This window comes from Somniosus microcephalus, chromosome 13 (assembly GCF_052327205.1).
Source record: "Somniosus microcephalus isolate GS21.2 chromosome 13, FLI_Smic_1.0, whole genome shotgun sequence".
Classification (NCBI taxonomy): Eukaryota; Metazoa; Chordata; class Chondrichthyes; order Squaliformes; family Somniosidae; genus Somniosus; species Somniosus microcephalus.
In genome coordinates, this window is record NC_140999.1 from 198,513,951 (window position 1) to 198,532,695 (window position 18,745).

General features: G+C 47.7%; 1 protein-coding gene across 1 annotated transcript in view; it reads left to right on the top strand.

Annotated features, from left to right (window-relative positions):
* The window catches only part of fer1l4 (fer-1 like family member 4), a 294,195-nt gene that overhangs the window by 178,637 nt on the left and 96,813 nt on the right, over positions 1–18,745 (top strand). Inside the window, exons 27-30 of the mRNA XM_086005966.1 lie at positions 12,071–12,184; positions 12,748–12,909; positions 14,757–14,931; positions 16,751–16,866. Coding sequence (XP_085862092.1) covers positions 12,071–12,184; positions 12,748–12,909; positions 14,757–14,931; positions 16,751–16,866 — 567 coding nt within the window. The remainder of the gene's footprint in view (positions 1–12,070; positions 12,185–12,747; positions 12,910–14,756; positions 14,932–16,750; positions 16,867–18,745) is intronic.

Sequence of the window (18,745 nt, forward strand, 5' to 3'; positions counted from 1 at the left end):
CAGCTGTTAACTTGCAGAATCCTGTCTGCTGTGTAGGTGTTCAAAACTTATCATAAAAAACAATATGACAGTAGTTTTTTATTTGATGCCATTCTTACAAAGGACTTCAATTCAATTCTTGAATCACCTTAGCTGGTTGTAAGCAGACTTCTCATCTCCCATTTGTTCCAAGTTCAATACAAAAACCATGGGATTACTTGCTGCATCTATTGATGTCATATTTACAAAGTCTTCTGTTTGTACCTTTTACAATATGTAAATCAAAAACACTTTAACCGAGTACTTGTTTGTTTTCTTAGCTATCTTAGTTGGTTGTATTACAAACTTATGTCTCCTGTCTTTCATGTGATGCTACTTTTACAAAGGCACATGTTTCTTTAATGTTCTGTGTTTCTGTTCGAAGTGTTAGTTTATAGCACTTTAAACTGGGCAATGGTATTGTGTTTCTCCCAAACTGCAGACTTTCTGGAAGCAACCCTTTTGCTTCTTCAATAGGGCCATTGTTTTAGTATTTACAACCAATGCCCATTTCAAAAGCTTGTATGGTGTTTACAGCTTTGTGTCAACACTTCATCTTATCTCAGAAGTCTGTATTTCTGTTTACACCTTGTGTCGTTGGGGCTTTTAGATTTTTAACCCCAGTTTGTCATGTTTTAATAAAGTCAGAATTCTGTTCATAGGATGGTGTATTTTTCTGAAATATGGCTATTCCTTTACACCACCTCCCTTCCACTATTGGTCTGTAGACTACGCCTATTAGTGTGATTGATCCTTTATTATCTTTTATCTCTATCCATATGATTTCTATTTTTGTCTTGCTGATATCTGCATCACTTTTTTTTACTGCCATTATGTTATCCCTAATAAGTACAGCTACTCCACCTCCCCTTTTTCCCTACCTATCTTTTCTAAATATGTTATACCCTGCAATGTTGAATTCCCAGTCCTGATTTTTCTGTAGCCATGTCTCAGTATGGATCATGCACTCGGCACTTCTGGCTGAAGATGTTTGCAAACACTTCAGCTTTGTCTTTTGCACTTACATGCTGGGCTCCACCATCATTGAGGATGGGGATATTCATGGAACCTCCTCCTCCCATTAGATGTTTAATGGTCCACCACCATTCACGACTGGATGTGGCAGGACTGCAAAGCTTTAATCTGATCCATTGATTGTGGGATCCCTTAGCTCTGTCTATAGCATGCTGCTTCTGCTTTTTAGCATGCATGTAGTCCTGTGTTGCAGCTTCCCCAGGTTGGCACCTCATTTTTAGGTATGCCTGGTGCTGCTCCTGGCATGCTCTTCTATACTCCTTATTGAACCAGGGTTGGTCCTCTGGCTTGATGGTAATGGTAGAGTGAGGGATATGCCGGGCCATGAGGTTACAGATTGTGGTGGAATACAATTCTGCTGCTGCTGGTGGCTCACGGCGCCTCATGGATACCCAGTTTTGAGCTGCTAGATCTGTTTTGAATCTATCCCATTTAGCACGGTGGTAGTGCCACACAACACGATGGAGGGTGTCTTCAGTGTGAAGATGGGTCTTCGTCTCCACAATGACTGTATGGTGGTCACTGCTACCAATTCTGTCATGGACAGATGCATCTGCAACAGGTAGATTGGTGAGGACGAGGTCAAGTAGGTTCTTCCCCTCATGTTGGTTCTCTCACCACCTGTCACAAGCCCAGACTGGCAGTGTGTCTTTCAGGACTCGACCAGCTCAGCCAGTAGTGGTGCTACTGAGCCACTCTTGGTGATGGACATTGAAGTCACCCACCCAGAGTACATTCTGTGCGCTTGCTATTCTCAGTGCTTCTTCCAAGTCATAGTCATAACGGCACAGAAGGAGGCCATTCGGCCCATTGAGTCCATGCTGGCTCTCTGTAGAGCAATCCAGTCAGTCCCATTCCCCCGCTCTATCCCCGTCGCCCCTTGAAAACATTGAGTGTTTTCACTTCCACCACTTGTCGGCAGTGAGTTCCAGGTCCTCACCACTCACTGCGTAAAAAAGTTTTTCCTCACATCCCCCCTGTATCTCTTGTCCAAAACTTTAAATCTGTGTCCCCCCAGTCCTTGTACCATCAACTAGTGGAAACAGCCTTTCCCCATCTAGCCTATCCAAACCTGTCATAATTTTGTACACCTCTATCAAATCACCCCTCAACCTCCTTTGCTCTAATGAGACCAAATGCACCCTCTCAAGTGCCTTCACATCCTTCCTAAAGTGTGGTGACCAGAACTGGATGCAATACTCCAGTTGTGGCCTAATCAGCGATTTTATAAAGGTTCAACATAACTTCTCTACTTTTGTACTCAATACCTCTATTTATGAAGCCCAAGATCCCATATGCTTTGCTAACCACTCTCTCAATGGGAACGGTAGCATAGTGGTAATGTCACTGGACTAGAAATCCAGAGGCCTTGACTAATGATCCAGAGACGTGAGAAAGAATACTGGCTCAGAAAATCAAGATGTAGAATCAGTCTGGGTGGAGCTAAGAAGCACCAAGGGGCAGAAAACATTGGTGGTGGTTGTCTATAGGCCTCCAAACAGTAGTGGTATTGTAGGGAATGGCATCAAACAGGAAATTAGAGATGCATGTAACAAGGGGACTACAGTAATCATGGGTGACTTTAATCTACATATAGACTGGCCAAACCAAATTAGCAATAATACTGTGGAGGATGAATTCCTGGAATGTGTACGAGATGGTTTTTTAAACCAGTATGTTGAGGAGCCAACTAGGGAACACGCTATCCTAGATTGGGTATTGTGCAATGAGAAGGGGTTAATTATTAATCTTGTTTTGCGGGCTCCTTTAGGGAAGAGTGACCATAACATGATAGAATTCTTCATTAAGATGGAAAGTGAAGATGTGTCCAATCCGAAACTAGGGTCCTAAATCTAAACCAAGGAAACTACGAAGGTATGAGGAGAGAGTTGGCTATGATAGATTGGGGAGCTTTATAAAAGGCATGACGGTGGATAGGCAATGGCTAATATTTAAGGAATGAATGCATGAATTGCAGCAGTTATACATTCCTTTCTGGCGCAAAAATACAAAAGGAAAAGCGGCCCAACCATGGCTAACAAAAGAAATTAAGGATAGTATTAGATCCAAAGAGGAGTCATATAAAGTTGCCAGAAAAAGTAGCAAGCCTGAGGATTGGGAGCAGTTTAGAGTTCAGCAAAAAAGGACCAAGAGATTGATTAAGAGGGGAAAAATAGAGTATGAGAGTAAACTTTCAAGGAACATAAAAGCGGATTGTAAAAGCTTCTACAAGTATGTAAAAAGAAAACCGTGAAGACAAATTTAGGTCCCTTACAGTCAGAAACAGGAGAATTTATAATGGGGAACAAGGAAATGGTGGAGCAATTAAACAAATACTTTGGTTCTGTCTTCATGGAAGAGGACACAAATAACTTCTCAGAAATGCTAGGAAACCAAGGGTCTAGTAAGAATGAGGAATTAAAGGAAATTAGCATTAGTAAAAAAATAGTGCTGGAGAAATTAATGGGACTGAAAGCCGATAAATCCCCAGGGCCTGATAATCTACATCCCAGAGTACTAAAAGAGGTAGCCATGGAAATAGTGGATGCATTGGTTGTCATCTTCTGAAATTCTATGATTATGGAACAGTTCCTGCAGATTGGAGGGTGGCATAGAAATATAGAAGATAGGAGCAGGAGTAGGCCATTCGGCCCCGCGAGCCTGCTCCGCCATTTAATGAGATCATGGCTGATCATCCAAATTCAGTACCCTGTCCCTGCTTTCTCCCCATATCCCTTGATCCCTTTAGCCTTAAGAAATATATCTAACTCCTTCTTGAATATATTTAATGAATTGGCCTCAACTGCCTTCTGTGGTAGAGAATTCCACAGGTTCACCATTCTCTGGGTGAAGAAATTCCTCCTCATCTCTATCCTAAATGGCTTACCTCTTATCCTTAGACTGTGACCCCTGGTTCTGGACTCCCCCGCCATTGGGAACATCCTTCCTGCATCTAGTCTGTCTAGTCCTGTTAGAATTTTATAAGTTTCAATGAGATCCCCTCTCATTCTTCTAAACTCCAGCGAATATAAGCCCAATCACTCCTTATACGTCATTCCTGCCATCCCAGGTATCAGTCTGGTGAATCTTTTCTGTACTCCCTCCAAGGCAAGAACATCCTTCCTCAGATAAGGCGACCAAAACTGCACACAATACTCAAGGTGTGGTCTCACCAAGGCCCTGTACAACTGCAGTAAGACATCCTTGATCCTGTACTCGAATACTCTCGCTACAAAGGCCAACATACCATTTGCCGCCTTAACCGCCTGCTGCACCTGCATGCTTACCTTCAGCGACAGGTGCACAAGGACACCCAAGTCTTGTTGCACTTCCCCTTCTCCCAATCTATTGCCGTTCAGATAATCTGCCTTCCTGTTTTTGCCACCAAAGTAAATAACCTCGCATTTATCCACATTATACTGCATCTGCCATGCATCTGCCCAATCACCCAACCTGTCCAAATCATACTGGAGTTTCTCTGCATCCTCCTCACAGCACACACACCCACCCAGCTTTGTGTTGTCTGCAAAATTGGAGATATTACATCTAGTTCCCTCGTCTAGATCATTAATATATATATATTGTGAATAGCTGGGGTCCTAGCACCGATCCCTGCGGTACCCCACTAGTCACTGCCAGCCACTCGGAAAAAGACCCATTTATTCCAACTCTTTGCATCCTGTCTGCCAACCAGTTCTCTATCCAAGTCAGTACCTTACCCCCAATCCCATGTGCTTTAACTTTGCATGCTAATCCCTTATGCGGGACCTTATTGAAAGCCTTCTGAAAGTCCAAATACACCACATCCACTGGTTCTCCCTTATCTATTCTACCAGTTACATCCTCAAAAAATTCACTTTACTTCCAATTTCCACCCATCCCTCACCGTCACATGGTCCATCTCCGACTCTTCCCTTCCTTGACTTCTCCGTCTCCATTTCTGGCGATCGGCTTTTGACAAACATCCACTACAAGCCCACTGACTCCCACAGCTACCTGGACTACACCTCCTCCCATCCCGCTTCCTGTAAGGACTCTATTCCATTCTCCCAGTTTCTCCGTCTCCACCGCATCTGCTCCAACGATGCCACCTTCCACACCAGTGCTTCCGACATGTCAACCAAGGATTCCCCTCTACTGTGGTTGACACGGCCCTTGACCATGTCCGTTCCATTTCCCGCACTTCTGCTCTCACCCCTTCCCCTCCCTCCCAGAACCATGATAGGGTTCCCCTTGTCCTCACCTTTCACCCCACCAGCCTCCACATTCAACGGATCATCCTCCGCCATTTCCGCCACCTCCAACGTAATCCCACCACCAAATGCATCTTCCCCTCACCTCCCCTTTCAGCATTCCGAAGGGACCGCTCCCTCCGCGACACCCTGGTCCACTCCTCAATCACCCCTAACAGCCCTTCCCCTTTGCCTGGCACCTTCCCGTGCAAGTGCAGGAGATGCAACACCTGCCCTTTTACCTTCTCCCTTCCCACTGTCCAGGGCCCCAAACACCCCTTCCAGGTGAAACAGCGATTTACTTGTACTTCTTGCAATTTAGTATACTGAATTCGCTGCTCACGGTGTGGTCTCTTCTACATTGGGGAGACCAAACGCAGATTGGGCGACCGCTTTGCGGAACACCTCCATTCAGTCCGTACGGGTGACCCTGAGCTTCCGGTCGCCTGTCACTTTAATTCTCCGCTTCACTCCCACACTGATCTCTCTGTCCTTGGCCTATTACATTGTTCCAATGAAGCTCAGCGTAAGCTCGAGGAACAGCACCTCATCTTTCAATTAGGCACTTTAAAGCCTTCTGGCCTCAACATTGAGTTCAACAATTTCAAACTATAACCCCTGCCCCCATTTTTCATGCTGTATGATTTTGCCTTTCCCATTTGCAGCATTTTATCTTTCCTGCCTCTTTCAAAAGCACAATATGTTCCTTCAATGCCCTCCTGTCTCTGCACCTGCTTAATATCTGTTACATCTCCAGCTTTTTCCAGTTCTGATGAAGGGTCCCAGACCAGAAACGTTAACTCTGTTTCTCTCTCCACGGATGCTGCCTGGCCCGCTGAGTTTTTCCAGCGTTTTCTGTTATTTCAGATTTCCAGCGTCTGCAGTATTTTGCAATTATATTATGTGAAGTTATCCACTTCGGTAGGAAAAACAGAAAGACAGAGTATTATTTAAATGGTGCTAGATTGGGAAATGCTGATGTACAAAGGGACCTGGGTGTCCTTGTACATCAGTCACTGAAAGCAAACATGCAGGTGCAGCAAGCAGTTAGGAAGGCAAATGGTATGTTGGCCTTCATTGCAAGAGGATTTGAGTACAGGAGCAAGGATGTCTTACTACAGTTGTACAGAGCCTTCGTGAGACCACACCTGGAGTATTGTGTGCAGTATTTACCTAAGAAATGATATACTTGCCATGGAGGGAGTGCAGCGAAGGTTCACCAGACTGATTCCTGGGGTGGCAGGACTGTCATATGAGGAGAGATTGGGTCAACTAGGCCTGAATTAACTAGAGTTTAGAAGAATGAGAGGGGATCTCATTCAAACGTATAAAGTTCTGACAGGGCTAGACAGACTGGATGCCGGGAGGATGTTTCCCCTGGCTGGGGGGTCTAGAACGAGGGGTCACAGTCTCAGGATACAGGGTAGGACATTTAAGACTGAGATGAGGAGAAATTTCTTCCCTCACAGGGTGGTGAACCTGTGGAATTCTCTACCACAGAAGGCAGTGGAGGCCAAGTCACTGAATATATTTAAGAAGGAGATAGATAGATTTCTAGACACAAGAGGCATCAAGGGGCACGGGGAGAGAGCGGGAATATGGTATTGCCATCGAGGATCAACCATGATATTGCATGGCGGAGCAGGCTCGAAGGGCCGAATGGCCTACTCCTGCTCCTATTTTTCTTTGTTCTGTGTTCTCACACTTCTTTGTATTAAATTCCATCTGTCTGCCCATTCTGCTAGCCTTTCTATGTCCTGTTGCAGTCGATTGATATCATCATCACTGTTTGCCACATCCCCAAGTTTCGTGTCATCGGCAAATTTAGAAATTCTACTTTGTATTCCAATATCCAGGTCATTTATATATATCAAAGAAAGCAGTGGCCCCAGCACTGACCCTTGGGGAACACCACTGTCTACCATCCTCCAGTCTGAAAAACAGCCATTTACCACAACTCGCTGTTTTCTGTCCTTAAGCCAATTCCTTATCCAAGCTGCCACTGACCCACCTATTCCATGAGCCTCAATTTTGTTAACCAGCCTTCTATGTGATACTTTGTCAAATGCCTTCCGAAAATCCATATAGACAACATCCATTGCATTCCCTTCATCAATCCTCTCTGTTACTTCATCAAAAAATTCAATTAGATTAGTCAAACATGATCTGCCTTTTAGAAATCCGTGTTGGCTCTCCTTAATTAGCTTAAACCTCTCCAAATGCTCGTTAATGTTTTCCTTGATTGTTGTTTCTAAAACTTTACCCACCACTGATGTTAAACTGACCGGCCTGTAGTTACTAGGATTGTCCTTACACCCTTTCTTGAGCAATGGTGTCACATTTGCCACTTTCCAATCCTCGGCACCTCCCCCGCATCTAGGGAAGATTGGAAGATTATGGCAAGCCCTTCCGCTATCTCCTCCCCCAATTCCCTTAGCAACCTGGGATGCAAGCCATCTGGACCAGGCGACTTGTCCACTCTAAGCATACCCAGCCTTTCTAGTACATTCTGTCTCCTTCCATTGCTTCTACCTTTTCCACTTTACCGATATTTTGTCAGCATCCACCTCCTTAGTAAACACCGATACAAAGTACTCATTGAGTATTCTAGCCTTGCCCTGTGCCTCTAAGCATATATCACCACCTTTGTTCCCAATAGGCCCCACCCCGCCTCTTACTACCCGCTTACTGTTTACATGCCGGTAGAAGATTTTTGTGCTCCCTTTTATGTTAACTGACATTCTACTTTCATATTCTCTGCCAATCTTATTTTCATCTTCATTTCCCCTCTCAACTTATTGTATTTGGTCTGGTTCTCCCTTGAAGAAGTCACCTGATATTCATCATACACCCTCTTTTTTTGTTTCATCATCTTCTCTATCTCCCTCGTCATCCAAGGAGCCCTTGCTTTGGTTCCCTTACCTTTCCCTCTTGTTGGAATGTACCTAGCCTGTACTTGGAACATCTCCCCCTTAAAGATCACCCATTGTTCCTTTACAGTTTTTCCTGTCAGTCTTTGGTTCCATTTTACTCTGGCTAGATCCTTTCACATCCCATTGAAGTTAGCCCTATTCCAGTTTAGAACTTCCACTCTAGATTGTTTCTTGCTCCTCTCCATTGCTAATCTAAATCTTATGATACGATGATCACTCGTACCCAAGTGTTCTTCCACAGACACTTGGTCGACCTGGCCCACCTCATTCCCCAGCACCAGATCCAGCAATGCCTCCTTCCTAGTTAGGCCATGCACCCCATTCCTCCCCTCCACTCCTATATGCTGGTGCCCATCCCCCTGCCAAGCTAGATTAAACCCTCCCCAACAGCACTAGCAAATCTCCCCGCGAGAATATTGGTCCCGGCTCTGTTGAGGTGTAACCCGTCTGGCTTGTACAGGTCCCACCTTCCCCAGAAATGGTCCCAATGCTTCAGGAATCTAAAGCGCTCCCTCCTGCACCATCTCTCCAGCCACACATTCATTTGTTCTATCCTCCTATTCCTGTACTCACTAGCATGTGGCACCGGGAGTAATCCGGAAATTACTACCTTTTGAGTTCCTGCTTTTTAATCTCTTTCCTAGCTCCCTATAGTCTGCCTGCAGGACATCATCCCTCTTTCTACCTATGTCGTTGGTGCCGATATGGACAACGACCTCTGGCTGTTCACCCTCCCCCTTCAGAGTGTCCTGCAGCTGCTCAGTGACATCCTTGACCCTGGCACCAGGGAGGCAACATACCATTCTGGAGTCACGTCTGCGTCCACAGAAAAGCCTATCTGTTCCCCTAACCAATGAATCCCCTATCATTATTGCTCTTCCACTCTTCTTCCTCCCCTCTCCCCACCCCGTGCAGCTGAGCCACCTGTGGCGCCATAGCCTTGGCTCTGGCTGCTCTCCCCAGAGGAACCATCACCCCCAGCAGTTTTCAGAACTGTGAACCAGTTAGCGAGTGAGGTGCACTCTGGGGATTCCTGCCCTACCTACAAGGTCCTCCTCCTCTGTCTGACGGTCACCCATTCCCTCTCTGTCTGCACATTCTGAGGCTGCGGGGTGACCAGTTCTAGAAACGTGCTTTCCAAATATTTCTCAGCCTCGCGGAGGCAGAGTAGTGACTCCAGCTGCTGCTCAAACTCGGAAACCAGGAGTTCGAGTTGTTGCAGTTGGCGACACTTCCTGGACACGTGGTCGTCCAGGCCCCAAGAAGCATCCAGGATTTCCAACATGGCACAGGATGTGCAAATCACGGGGCTGAGCTGCCCTGCCATGCTTCTATTTACCAGAAATAAACTTAAAACTTAACAAGAAACATTCAACAGCTACCCACCAATCAGCACATTAGATAGGTTATGATCTACTTAGCAGAACTATACTCAAACAGAACAAAAAAAACTTACCCTATACTCACCTCTCAGCTCCCTTGTGCCAGTGACACCTTTGTCACTTCTTTGGTGTGTCGCTTGCCGACTGTCTCCCTCGCAGGTAGTCTGCTCGCTCAGACTCAGAGTGGTGTTCAACATGGAGAAGTATTGAGGGAGGGCGGTAGGTGGTAATCAGCAGGAGGTTTTCTTGCCCATGCTTGACCTGAAGCCATGAGACTTCATGGGGTCTGGAGTCAATGTTGAGGACTCCCAGGGCCACTCCTTCCCAACTGTATACCACTGTGCTGCCACCCCTGGTGGGTCTGGCTTACCGGTGGGACAGGGATGGTGATGGAGGAGTTTGGGATATTGGCTGAAAGGTATGATTAGGTTGACTAGGCTGTGGGACAGCTCTCCCAATTTTGGCACAAGTCCCCAGATGTTGGTGAGAAGTTTGCAGGGTTGACTGGGCTGGGTGTGCCGTTGTTGTGTCCGTAGCCGGTGCTGAGATCGATGCCGGGCGGTCCGTCCAGTTTTATTCTTATTCGTAGCGGTTTTTCACAACTGAGTGGCTTGCTAGGGCAGTTCAGAGTCAACCACATTGATGTGGGTCTGGAGTCACATATCAGGTAAGAACGGCAGATTTCCTTCCTTAAAGGACATTAGTGAACCAGATGGGTTTTTACAGCAATCCGATAGTTTCATGGTTACCATTACTGATACTAGCTTTTTAATTCCACATTTATTTAATTGAATTTAAATTCCCCAGCTGCCGCGGTGGGATTTGAACTGATGTCTCCAGATCATTAGTCCAGGCCTCTGGATTACTAGCCCAGTAACATAACCACTATGCTACTGTTCCCTTAATGCATGCAGCAAGACCTGCACGACATTCAGGCTTGGGCTGATAAGTGGCAAGTAACATTCGCGCAACACAAGTGCTAGGCAATGACTATCTCCAACAAGTGAGCGTCTAACCACTGCCCCTTGACATTCGACGGCATTACCATCGCCGAATCCCCCACCATCAACATCCTGGGGGGTCACCATTTTCCAGAAACTTAACTGGACCAGCCACATAAATACTGTGGCAACAAGAACAGGTCAGAGGCTGGGTATTCTGCAGTGACTGTCTCACCTCCTGACTCCCCAAAGCCTTTCCACCATCTACAAGGCACAAGTTAGGAGTGTGATGGAATACTCTCCACTTGCCTGGATGAGTGCAGCTCCAACAACACTCAAGAAGCTCGACACCATCCAAGACAAAGCAGCCCGCTTGATTGGCACCCCATCCACCACCTTAAACATTCACTCCCTCCACTACCGGCGCACCGCGGCTGCAGTGTGTACCATCTACAAGATGCACTGCAGCAACTCGCCAAGGCTTCTTCAGCAGCACCTCCCAAACCCGTGACCTTTTCCCCCTAGAAGGACAAGGGCAGCAGGCACATGGGAACACCACCACCTCCAAGTTACACACCATCCTGACTTGGAAGTATATCGCCGTTCCTTCATCGTCGCTGTGTCAAAATCCTGGAACTCCCTACCTAACAGCACTGTGGGAGCACCTTCACCACACGGTTCAAGAAGGCAGCCCACCACCACCTTCTCAAGGGCAATTAGGGATGGGCAATAAATGCTGGCCTTGCCAGCGACACCCACATTCTATGAACGAATTTTTTTTTTAAAAAGTAAGGATTCCATTATCTATCCCTCCGCCGACGTTAAGCTAATTGGTCTATAGTTCCCTGGAGCTGGAGAGAGTTCTATCTCCCTTTTTAAATATAGGAATCACATTAGCTGACCCCCAGTCCTCTGCCACTATTCCCTTTTCTAATGATTTTCTATATGTGTAATAATTCTCCTGCTATCTCTTCCCTAACTTTTATTATGCATGGATGCAATCCATCTAGATCAAGGGTTTTATCCTCACTAAGTTTGATTAGTTTATCAATTATCAAAAACTAGAGTGTGTTCAGGGCTAGGCCTGGAGATGGACAGGGGAGCACAGCGATAGACATTTAAAAGAAATTGGACAAGAATTGTAGGATTCATGATACTTGGACTTATTTTAGATGGCTGAAGAGATTGAGGGAAGTAAAAAGGAAGTGGAAGAAGCCGCATGAGTGCTCAGACCACTGGAAAGAGTGATGGAGCGAGGCAGGTACAGTAAGGAAGGAAAGGGAGTGTAGAAGAGATTATCGCGGTGATTTGCAATCCCAAGCTCTCAGTGAGGAGCCGTGCTCGCAGGGATTGGTATCTGACCTGCGTAACCTGTGAATGTAGCTTTCCTTTTGGTAGCACAGGATGGGAGGAAGTTAGAATTGTAAAAGTGAGCACAAGAGGGCATAAGAGAGCTGGAGAAGAGGTTCGGTCAAGGTGAGAAAATGGTGAATACAGCTCTGTTCTTAAATATGTGACTCTTGTTTTAGCCATCTCTGCCGGAGGATGTGGAATCCAAGCAGCTAGAATATCTCGATGAACAGAGGAAGCATTTCATTATTCCTGTAACAATCCGGCCAAAGCTCAAGAAGTTCAGAATTGAGGTAAATTTCCATCTGGGTATTAATTCCCCTGTCAATTATGTAATTCCATGATGAAGTTGTTAACCCATTTTATTATGAGGGTGAGTTAATCCCGGGGCTATGCTGATTGATGCCGGGAGTCCAGGAGAAGTGTGAGGCCAGTTTTGCCTCTCTCACTCTGCTGATGAATTGGGCATCGTCGATAGCATCCAGCCAGATGTTCTAGTTGCAAACTGCTGTTGTCTAATTGAGATGCAGTGCTGTTGTCTAATTGAGATGCAGTGCTGTTGTCTAATTGAGATGCAGTGCTGTTGTCTAATTGAGATGCAGTGCTGTTGTCTAATTGAGATGCAGTGCTGTTGTCTAATTGAGATGCAGTGCTGTTGAACTGTAGTTTGAATCCAGCATGAAACGAGCTATATTTCATTTACTGTGGATCCAGAAAAGCAGCAGAGAAAGCTCGACCCAAGTGCGTTCCATTGCATCAGTTATCTCTCTCAGCTCTGCCACAGACTAGATTTCCAATGCTGACCTTTGATCCTCACAAGCCTGCACACCAGAAAAACGACATTTTATTTTTCTAGGTTTTGTTCTGGGGTCTCCGGGACCTGAAACGTATAAACCTTTTCGAAGTGGAGCAGCCCCAAGTGACAATAGAATGTGCTGGTCAGAAAGTAGAGTCTGAAACCATTACAGATTACAAGGAGCATCCTAACTTCGGTGAACTTGTGAAGTATTTTGAAGTGGTATGTAACAAACTATTCTGGAAAAACTACAGTTGAAGTTGTTAGTAATGAAATATTTATATTGCGTTTAGGACGGGTCCTTACAGATGGAGATGTGTTAAACAGTCGGCCCTGTCCCAACAGCAGCTCAGCACATCCTCGTCCCTCCTCGCCCCGTCTCCTCCACGCCCCGTCTCCTCCTCGCCCCGTCTCCTCCTCGCCCCGTCTCCTCCTCCTCGCCCCGTCTCCTCCTCCTCGCCCCGTCTCCTCCTCCTCGGCCCGTCTCCTCCTCCTCGGCCCGTCTCCTCCTCCTCGGCCCGTCTCCTCCTCCTCGGCCCGTCTCCTCCTCCTCGGCCCGTCTCCTCCTCCTCGGCCCGTCTCCTCCTCCTCGGCCCGTCTCCTCCTCCTCGGCCCGTCTCCTCCTCCTCGCCCCGTCGCCTCCTCCTCGCCCCGTCGCCTCCTCCTCGCCCCGTCGCCTCCTCCTCGCCCCGTCGCCTCCTCCTCGCCCCGTCTCCTCCTCCTCGCCCCGTCTCCTCCTCCTCCTCGCCCCGTCTCCTCCTCCTCCTCGCCCCGTCTCCTCCTCCTCGCCCCGTCTCCTCCTCCTCGCCCCGTCTCCTCCTCCTCGCCCCGTCTCCTCCTCCTCGCCCCGTCTCCTCCTCCTCGCCCCGTCGCCTCCTCCTCGCCCCGTCGCCTCCTCCTCGCCCCGTCGCCTCCTCCTCGCCCCGTCTCCTCCTCCTCGCCCCGTCTCCTCATCCCTCCGAATGTCCACAAATGCCTGGATAGCAAACTGGAGCAGAATTCCTCCTGCCTTTGTATCCCAGAGACTCTGAGCCCAATTCAAGGACATTCTTCGTGTATGGACCTAGACAGTTAGTGTCAACAGACTTTTGGTCTACAGAGAAGGCCACACTTCACAGCAGCTGCCTGGCTTCACTCTTTCCCGCCCTCCTGTAGTGTCCAGAGGTCACCGAACTGTGACCAGGAGCAGAAAGCCAGGCTGGATTTGGTCTCCTAGCTTACAGGCACTGGAGCCTATTGTATTGTCCTACTACCATGCCAGTATTGACCCGGGGACCTGACAGGACAATGTTTCTGTGGTACGCACCCAAAGACACTTACTCCACCGGCATTAAGCAGCAGGAGAGACAAGTACCCATGAAACCCCTTGCAGTTGCCCTGGGATTGGCAAGGCTTCCCCGATGGAGGGTGGAATATGCGTGTCTGCACAGGCACAGGCCTGGCAGTCATTCAATGAGCTGGAGTCATAGCTGCACTTGCCCACTCGTCTCATTTCCTGTTCCCTCACCAGCCGGGCTCCCATTAAGAGGAGCTCTCAGAAGGAGCAGAGCTTAAAGTCTTTAGCCCAACTGCTCTCTGATCGGAGGTGGAAACTCTGCAGTAAGTCCCCTTGGTTGTTCAGGACTCAACTAGAGGTCTATGGAAGCTGTTTTATGAAGCCCTGACCATGGCAGCCATTGCTACTGCTTGGGCCAGTCATTGGGTGCTTGTCCCTCCCAGGGAATGGTCCTGAAATTGGACCATTCAACGCTCTGCACCATTCCAGCACCTGGACAGGGCGGAGGCTGAGAATTGGCCCCTACTGTTCAGTTTGACAGGAACTGGCTGGATTCTCACTGCAGTTAAGCTGCAATATGTCAATTTACACATTGTGGTGCATTGATCCGACCCTAGGTACAAGGATGAGCTGTTTGCCCAATCACTGAACTCCAGTGAACTGCCCAACCACTGAACTCCAGTGAACTGCCCAATCACTGAACTCCAGTGAACTGCCCAATCACTGAACTCCAGTGAACTGCCATCAACATGATGTTCTGGAGGTCTGTTTAATTGGAACTTTTGCTTCACAGGAACTCCCAGAGCAGATGTACCTTCACCCGCCCTTGAGCATCTTTGTGATAGAGCAGCGTGCGTTCGGGCGCACGGTGCTTGTGGGGTCGTGCACTGTCACAAACCTGCAACAGTTTTCCCTGAAGGAACTAGAGGAGAATCCAAAACCTGAAGATGTTGATCCCAAACCCCAAAGTAAGGAAAATGTATAAACTATAGAACGGGGAACACGGGAATAGGAGTGGCAGCCTGGTGTTTATGCAAGTTAGGGAACTGCATCACTCAGGGTAGTACTAAGTCACATAGACCAGTTTCCAGTGTGTGCTGAGTTAACCGGCCTCGGTGCCCTGGTATTCGGGAGATAAACAACGACAACTTGTATTTATATCGCGCCTTTAACGGAGTAAAACGTCCCAAGGCACTGCACAGGAGCGTTGTAAAACAAAATTTGACACCGAGCCACATAAGGAAATATTAGGACAGATGACCTATAGCTTTTTAAAAATTCATTCATTGGATATGGATGTCGCTGGTAAGGCCAGCATTTATTGCCTATCCTTAGTTACCCTTGAGAAGGTGGTGGTGAGCCGCCGCCTTGAACTGCTGCAGTCCGTGTGGTGAAGATAATCCCACAGTGCTGTTAGGGAGGGAGTTCCAGGATTTTGACCCAGTGACGGTGAAGGAACGGCGATAAATTTCCAAGTCTGGATGGTGTTTGACTTGGAAGGGAACTTGCAGGTGATGGTGTTCCCATGCGCCTGTTGCCCTTGTCCTTCTAGGCAGTAGAGGCCGGGGGTTTGGGAGGTGCTGCCGAAGAAGCCTTGGCGAATTGCTGCATCGCATCTTGTAGATGGTACATGCTGCAGCCACGGTACGCCGGTGATGGAGGGAGTGAATGTTTAAGGTGGTGGATGGGGTGCCAGTCAAGCGGGCTGCTTTGTCCTGGATGGTGTTAAGCTTCTTGAGTGTTGTTGGAGCTGCACTTATCCAGGCAAGTGGAGAGTATTCCATCACACTCCTTACTTGTGCCTTGTAGATGGAGGAAAGGCTTTGGGGTGTCAGGAGGTGAGACACTCGCCATAGAATACCTAGCCTCTGACCTGCTCTTGTAGCCACAGTATTTATGTGGCTGGTCCAGTTAAGTTTCTGCTCAATGGTGACCCCCAGGGTGTTGATGGTGGGGGATTCGGCGATGGTAATGCTGTTGAATGTCAAGGGGGTGTGGTTCGAAACATTCTTGTTGGAGATAGTCATTGCCTGACACTTGTGTTGCACCAATGTTACTTGCCACTTAACCGCCCAAGCCTGAATGTTGTCCAGGTCTTGCTGCAGCTTCATTATCTGAGGAGTTGCGAATCATCAGCGAACATCACCACTTCTGACCTATAGGAAGGCGGGTGAATAAAAGCGCTGTCTGTGCTTTAGGCGGCAGTCATTATAAAGCAAACTTTAGAATCTACATCGCGAGTTCCTGCCCAGCCCGGCTGTGGACTAGACAGAAGGTGATGACCCTGGTCAGCTGTTCGCTATTGATCCACTGGCTGGATCTCTGACACACCAGGTGTCTCCCCGCACCCGAGACCGCACCCATGTTTCTCCCTCCACTATGGTAGTAAATTAGTTTGTGGACAATGTTCCCTGTAAGCTGTTCAGCCGCGCAACGCTCCAGGGATCCCTCACATGCTCGGTATGTTGAATGGCCCTTAAAGGGGCAGCGCGGCGCCAAAAAAAAAAGGGAAAATTGGTTGCTGATTGGATTTTTCACAAATAAACATCAGAAATGGTGCAGGAATCCAGACAGGCTGCTGCTTAAAGTGAGACACTTTAACAGAACATTTTTCTTCCAATGAAGACCCCCATCAAAATCTCCCCCCTTAAATATACTGCATTTCCAGAATGTTCTCTTTCTTTCATTTTTCCATCATTTTCAGTTTATGTTAATTTCTATACTTTTTGCTGTTTGTAATTGAGTGTTTAGTGGCGATTAGACACAGTAACATTTGTCACTTTACAGAAAAGGTTGATGCACGGCCAGTTTCCAATGGCAACACACAGGCACAAATCGCAATCTCCGTTGAACCTGAAGTGGCATCTTCCGAAAATAAGAAAAGACCCCTCGATATTCTGAAGGTAAGTGTGAGCCCCTGTACCGCTCACGGAGACAGACACACCTATTGTGCTGGGCTAGTTCTACCTACGAGCTGGACCAGTGAATGTTACTGAGTGGCAACTCCTCTGATTATAGGCAGCCAAACGTTTGCTGCTAATATCTTACGGAGATGCCAAAACCAGTCACAAGTTAGGTAACCTGCTAATCGGCTCCCCATCCACCACCTTAAACGTTCACTCCCTCCACCACCAGTGCACCGTGGCTGCAGTGTGTACCATCTACAAGATGCACTGCAGCAACTCACCAAGGCTTTTTTGACAGCACATCCCAAACCCACAATATTCTACCACCGAGAGGGACAAGGGCAGCAGGCGTATGGGAACACCAGCACCTCCAAGTTCCCTTCCAAGTCACATGCTATCCTGACTTGGAAATATATCGCTGTTCCTTCATCGTCGCTGGGTCAAAATCCTGGAACTCCCTCCCTAACAGCACTGTGGGAGCACCTTCACCACACGGACTGTAGCGGTTCAAGAAGGCGGCTCACCACCAGCTTCTCAGGGCAACTAGGGATGGGCAATAAATGCTGGCCTTGCCAGCGACGCCCACATCCCAAGAATTAATTGAAAATAATCAGGGAAACTCCCACCATCACTGAAGGATCAGTCCAGACTTTATCTTTAATTACTTTGTGATGATGGAAAATCTTCTAAAGAGAACTCCAGTGTTCTATATTTTCTTATAGGAACTGTAGCCAAGCCAAGTGTTGTTACCATTTAACACTGGTACCAGCAATTTGAAGAGAATTATTGCTGTCTTTGTGTGTACAGGATGTGAGGAATGCATAAATCAGGGTAGATTGTGCAACAGTTTAAAACGGGTGATAGCGAATTGCCAGCCCAATTTTTATTTCCATTAACTTCTAGTGTGTGTGTGCGAGAGTGAGTGTGTGTGTGCGAGAGTGAGTGAGTGTGTGTGTGCGAGAGTGAGTGAGTGTGTGTGTGCGAGAGTGAGTGAGTGTGTGTGTGTGAGAGTGAGTGAGTGTGTGTGCGAGAGTGAGTGAGTTTGTGTGTGCGAGAGTGAGTGAGTGTGTGTGTGCGAGAGTGAGTGTGTGTGTGCGAGAGTGAGTGTGTGTGTGCGAGAGTGAGCGAGTGTGTGTGTGCGAGAGTGAGCGAGTGTGTGTGTGCGAGAGTGAGTGAGTGTGTGTGTGCGAGAGTGAGTGAGTGTGTGTGTGCGAGAGTGAGTGAGTGTGTGTGTGCGAGAGTGAGTGAGTGTGTGTGCGAGAGTGAGTGAGTGTGTGTGTGCGAGAGTGAGTGAGTGTGTGTGTGCGAGAGTGAGTGAGTGTGTGTGTGCGAGAGTGAGTGAGTGTGTGTGCGAGAGTGAGTGAGTGTGTGTGTGCGAGAGTGAGTGAGTGTGTGTGTGCGAGAGTGAGTGAGTGTGTGTGTGCGAGAGTGAGTGAGTGTGTGTGTGCGAGAGTGAGTGAGTGTGTGTGTGCGAGAGTGAGTGAGTGTGTGTGTGCGAGAGTGAGTGAGTGTGTGTGTGCGAGAGTGAGTGAGTGTGTGTGCGAGAGTGAGTGAGTGTGTGTGCGAGAGTGAGTGAGTGTGTGTGTGCGAGAGTGAGTGAGTGTGTGTGTGCGAGAGTGAGTGTGTGTGTGCGAGAGTGAGTGAGTTTGTGTGTGCGAGAGTGAGTGTGTGTGTGTGTGCGAGAGTGAGTGAGTGTGTGTGTGCGAGAGTGAGTGTGTGAACATGAGTATGTGTGCCTCTGTGCATGAGCATGTGTTTGTGAGTGTGTGTGAATGAGTGAGAATACTGGGTAAGGGCAGAATTTGGCTCCATTGTGATACTTCCCTACAAACCGTTTCCTGTTGACTCTCAATATCTGGGCTCATGTGAAGAATGG